We start from the raw sequence: 6,000 nt of genomic DNA, 5'->3' as shown, positions 1-6,000 counted from the left end.
AGAGATTCCGATGGGCAACCTAACTAACAATCACTTAGGGCAATAATCAAGCAGGTCAGTCAAGAAAAGGGCAAGGTCCCTTGACTCAATCCCCCTGTTGGAATGGGTATAATTAGCAAATTCATGTTTTAATGACCAGAACCCAGAGATTGCTGCCTCACGGTATTTTCTACTTCTCATTTTCCCAAACCTTAAAGAATGTCAAAGAATAAAATCTCAACAAATTAAATTGTAAAGATCTAATTGGCTTTTATTAGCGATTCATGAACCGGGTAGCATCCAGCCTACAAAATAAACAGAAGCTCCACCAGGTGTGACGGAACGGTCTGCATTTGTCAGGCAGCACTAGCAGGAACAAGGAAACAGCATAGTAGAAGTAGCAGATTGGTTAACATCAGGTTACTTCAGGTTACGTTCCTTGTGTGGATTAAAGCAGAGGGGGCTTCCTCGTCATCATCACGCTGGCTCATGTTGACTGGACTCCCTTTGATCAGTTGCAGTGAATCTCTGGACTTGTTGAAACTGTCCTATTTTTAAGTTCACTTTGATTACACGTACTCCATTCCTGGATGGAGAGGTGAGATCTTGGAGTTCCATTCAACATAAATGTATTGGAAAGTTTTTGTTAGATAGGGCTTGTTAATTTTGGCCTTGGGCTACTCCTTTCCCATCTCTGATCCTCTGCTTCCTAACTTGTAAAATACAGATTAAATGCTCCTGACATTATGATTCTAAGAAATGTCAGGATTAGCTAAATTGCTTAATGGCACAATAATATTAGAGTGGAAGATGAGAAGCAAAATTGTTACGCTGAGCAAGTATTTTTAACTGATTGAAATGAAAGATAAGAGCTTTTTTAAAGTTTATCTTCCCCTCAACCCTCCCAGCCTCTCAAACCACTGTATCAGCTTGCGAGGGCTGCCATAAAAAAAACCCCACAGATTGAGTGGCTTTTTAAATTAACTTATTTGGTGGGTAGAGATAGGGTCTTACTATGTTGTCCAGGCTGGCCTTGAACTCCTGGCCTCAAGCAATCCTCCTGCCTTGGCCTCCCACAGTGGACGGCTTAACAACAGAAATTTATTTCTCACTATTCTGGAGATTAGAAGTCAAAGATCAAGGTGCTGGTGATTTTGTTTCTTCTGAGGCCTCTCTTTGCTTGCAGATAGCTGCCTTCTCACTGTGTCCTCTCCTGGTCCTTGTTCTGTGCACGCATCGCTGGTATCTCTTATGTCCAAGGACACCGTGTTGGATTAGACTAACAGCCTCCTTTGAACTCAGTCACCTCTTTAAAGACCTCATCTCCAAATAGAAATGGGAGGTAGGACTTCAACGAAGGAATTGGGGGTTACACAATTCAGCCCATACCAATGCCCTATCCTAAGGTTCCTGTTTCAAAACATGGTAGCCAAATGCATACTCCTAGGGAGAAAATTATTTTGTTTTAGGACAATTTAAACATATTTTTACATGGAATACATACTGCAATTTGTTAAATTACATTAGTAATATTTTCCTATGGCTAAGTCTACCTGGAAAGCTAGTTATCAAAATGAAAAATGAATTGTTTCATTTAGTCCTCACCAGTAGTAGTTAATTCGTTTTTTGTGATTTTTGTTAAATGCACTATATACGATTTTCTTTAAAATAAGTATATAAAAATCAAATACATCATTAAAATTTTCATTAGTATACAATCCAAAACTAAAAATTTTAAAACAGACTAGCTTCATTTTACATGACAAAGAGCTAATTTTACTGCTTGATCTGACTGGCTGCCCAAAATACTTTTCTTGGAGAAAGACAGTGAGTGAGATGTAAGGCTCAAAGGGTTAAACCCTTGAAATATAAAAACACATACTGTCTTAGAATCCCACTTAATGAAGCTTATGTTTGATTAGCTTGCTGTTTTAATTACAATTTCAGGTCTTTTAGAGACAAATTCTATTTTTTCCAGAACAAACGTGCATATCCTTATAACACAACAGGGAAGAAAACAAACATTAGATTTTAACTGTTGAGCTTTTTTTACTTTTTGAGCATAGCAGTCGATTTTTTTTTTTTTTTTTTTTATCTTTTCCTTCACAGTCTGGCATTCATCTGATTCATTAGCTTCTCCAATTTGATTGCTAGGGCCATGTTACCTTTAATCTTCAATTTTCCTGACATGAATGCCATTGTTGGTTTTAGTTTCCCTAAAATGAGAAAAGGAGAAGAGAGAAAAGCAACCATGAATGCCCTTAGGGATATACTGCTTTAAGAACACTCATTCTAAAAGAATCTCGAGTTCTATAAACCTCAGAAGCACAGAAATTTCTGTTACAGCATTTTATATCAGTATCTTGGGAATCCCAATTCCTAGACTTAAATGTTAACAATATCCTATAAAAGCTAGCATAAAAACCACAATCAGCAAAAGATTAGAGCAAATGTTTTTACACTAAAAAGATTTTTATACACTAAAGGATACACGGCCCTCTAATGAATTCTGCTAAACAAATACTGTCTATTTTAGTTAATTTTCCAACTTATGGCCGGGCGCGGTGGCTCAAGCCTGTAATCCCAGCACTTTGGGAGGCCGAGGCAGGCGGATCACGAGGTCAGGAGATCGAGACCATCCTGGCTAACACGGTGAAACCCCGTCTCTACTAAAAATGCAAAAAATTAGCCGGGCGAGGCGGCGGGCGCCTGTAGTCCCAGCTACTCAGGAGGCTGAGGCAGGAGAATGGCGTGAACCCGGGAGGCAGAGCTTGCAGTGAGCCGAGATCGCGCCACTGCACTCCAGCCTGGGCGACTAAGCGAGACTCTGTCTCAAAAAAAAAAAACAAAAAAAAAAAAAAATAAAATAAAATAAATTTTCCAACTTATGATAGTTCATTAAACTTTTAACATTTCAAGTTTAAGTTAAAAAAACCAAAGAGTGTAAATGAACAAAATATTCTTAAGAAATGATCATTAAAAGTATAGTGTATGGACACAAAATATGTGTTAGCATTACTTTAACCACAGAAATGCCAGGGTATAAAAAATGTGAGCATTAAAATAGAATTGTAGCTAGTAACAACATGTAATAAATATGAGCTCCATGGAGAGAAGTACATTTGTTATCTGCTACTCTTATTCCAGTGTCAGTACGGGGTCTGTCACATAGTGGAATTAATGAGGAAACAGACTCAAAAAGATTTTGACTTGCCCAAGGTCACACAGCTTGTATGAGGCAGTGCTGCAATTCAAAGCCAGATATGTCTGCCTTTCATTTATGACTTTTTTTTTCCTTTTCTTTTTATTTTGAGACAGGGTCTCACTCTGTCTCCCAGGCTGGAGTACAGTGGTGTGATCGTTGCTTACTGCAGCCTGGACTTCCCAGGTTCAGCCGAACCTCCTACCTCAGCCTCCTGAGTAGCTGGACTACAGGCGTGCAACACCATGCAGGGCTGATTTTGTAGAGATGAGGTTTTGCTATGTTGCCCAGGCTGGTCTCAAGTGATCCACTTGCCTCCCAGAGTGCTGGGATTACAGATGTGAGCCATCTGGCCCAGCCTCATTTATGATTTTGTCTTACATTATGCTAATTGATATAGATGACAGATCTCCTAGAAGGCACAAAATGTGTTTGGTATATTAGTAGCCACCCTCCCCACCACTGTGCTCCACACAGGTTCTTTGTAGAGAAAGTATATGAGTTAATGTATTTTATATATATTATATTAAGCTATTAAATGCCTTTAAATGATTCCAAATAGAGGTTGTAGCAAAGCCTCATAGAGTTATTATAAGGTAGAAAGGATCAAGTCCAACTCTTTTAATGAATAAACTGAGCTGTGTCCTACTTTAAGACAATGTGATGTTTAAATCCCAATACTAGCAAATAATAAATGAAGGGCAACTTTTATTTACATGGAGGATACTGAAGGATCTTTATTATTGAAGGAACAGAACAGCCCCTCAAAAAACACAGACATCTGGGTGTCCTTCAGCTAAATCAACTGGATCATGCTCTGTTATTCTACAGTGAAGCCTACCATTCCACCCACCCCACTCACACACATCTTCCAATCAGCTTTGCAAAGCCTTGCCCATAGAGATGAATGGACATCAAATATAACCAAAACCAAAACATAGATAAGAGCAACTTGGAGGAAACAGAATGCAGGCTCAGACGAAAGATAACTAAAATAGAGTAAATGGAGAACAAATTAAAAATTCCATAATCTCTGCCCTCAGAGATAAAAGAAAATAATACAGCAAGGGATGGAGAACAGGATGCAGGCGGAGAGAGAGGGAAGAGGAGGAGCACAGGAAGGAGAGATGAAAAGAAGAGGGGATAAAGAGGAAGGAGAGGGGAGAAAAAGGGAAAGGGGGAAAGGCAGCGATACCAGGGAAAGACAGGGGATGGGTTGGATTGACGAGGAGGAAGAAAACAAGATGAGCTCTTAGAAATTAAAATTTTACTCAACAAAATTAAAATGCAATAGAAAGGAAAAAGAAGGTGAGTCGATCTCCTAGAAGGTGAAAAGAATTATACAAATACATGTGCAATAGGAGAAATGCATGATTAAATCAGATGATCTTTTCTCCAGAAAGTCAGAAGAGAGAAAACTGAGAGAACTATCAAAGAAATAACGTAAGAACTTTTCAAGGGGCTGAAAAAATGACAGAAGACATTTACCTTTTATCACTGTGAAATATGAGACCACCACAGAGAAAGATGCCTCTGATTTCAAAAACTTTCAGAAAGGACAAGGGTAGATAGAAAAGATTAAGAACAACAACATCAAATTCTCAACGATAATCTTAAGATGATAAAGCAATGGCCTCAAAATTCTGAGGGAAAATGAATTGCAACCCAGAAATCTCTACCCAAACAATCAAGAGAGTTGGTAGAATAATAGTGGTTTCAGATACACACAAAAATTTTCTCTAAGGTATCCTTTCTCATGAAACTACTGGAGAATGCGTGCCACCAAAATGAAGATGTAAAGGAAGAAAGAAGACATGGGATCCAGGAAACAGGAGATTCAGTGCAGGAGAGAGTTAAATTTCTAGGACAACAGCTGTGTAGCAGGCTTAATGAGCTTCAGGTCTGGATTATAACATGAAGACAAAGGGCTGCAGGGAAAAAATGGACTGACATGAGCTGATACATTTGACAATGTAGAAAACTGCATCAGGAAGCTGTGGGAAGAGTACAGGAAGACTCTGCTTAGTGTCATGGACTGAATGTTGGCATTCCCCACAAACTTCATCTCTTGAAGCTCTTGCCCTCGGTGTGATGGTCTCAGGAAGTGGGGCATTGGGAAAATAATTTGGTTTAGGTGAAATCATGAGGATGGAGCCAGAATGATGGGATTAGTGCCCTTATAAGAAAAGGAAGAGAAATAATTCAGTGGCATTTAAGTCCAGCCACAATGTTGTGTACCACCATGCAACACATGTGGTATCTATCTAGTTTCAACCCATTTTCATCATCCCAAAATGAAACCCTCAGGGATTCAGCATTAGCAGTTCCCCCTGCCTCCAGACTCTGGCAACCACCAACAGCTCTCTGTGTCTCTGGATGCACCCATTCTAGATATTTAATATAAAAGGATTTCGACAGTATATGATCTTTGGTGTCTGGCTTTTTTCATTTAGCATAATGTCCCATGGTATAGCATGTGTCAGTACTTCATTCCTTTTTATGGCTGACTACTATTTCATTGTATGTATATACCACTCTTTGTTTATCCATGTATCCCTTAATGGACATTTGGGTTGTTTCCGTCTTTTGCCTATTGTGAATAGCGCTGCTGTGAATATGCATGTACATTTATTTGTTTGAGTGCCTGTTTTCAATTCTTTTGAGTATAGATTTACAACTAGAAATTGTCATTTGGTAATTCTGTAATTAACTGTACCTGTACATCTATGGGTTTAAACCCATGTGTCTATAGTCAACTGATCTTCCTTCAACAAGGGTGCCAAGACCATTTAACACAGGAAAAAACAGTCTATTCCACA

The 6,000-nt window shown here is 38.9% G+C and overlaps 1 protein-coding gene across 2 annotated transcripts in view; it reads right to left on the bottom strand.

The window, feature by feature from the left end:
* Positions 1-224: 224 nt before the first annotated feature.
* LOC105481082 (hydroxysteroid dehydrogenase like 2) overlaps positions 225-6,000 on the bottom strand; it is an 82,964-nt gene continuing 77,188 nt past the window's right edge. For both annotated transcript variants that reach the window (XM_071078181.1, XM_071078183.1), the window contains one exon: positions 225-2,195. In XM_071078181.1, the coding sequence (XP_070934282.1) occupies positions 2,083-2,195 (113 nt within the window). In that variant the 3' untranslated portion in view covers positions 225-2,082. The remainder of the gene's footprint in view (positions 2,196-6,000) is intronic.

This window comes from Macaca nemestrina, chromosome 14 (assembly GCF_043159975.1).
Source record: "Macaca nemestrina isolate mMacNem1 chromosome 14, mMacNem.hap1, whole genome shotgun sequence".
NCBI lineage: Eukaryota > Metazoa > Chordata > Mammalia > Primates > Cercopithecidae > Macaca > Macaca nemestrina.
Note: the sequence above shows the minus strand (reverse complement) of the source record. Positions and strands in the feature narration are given on the sequence as shown.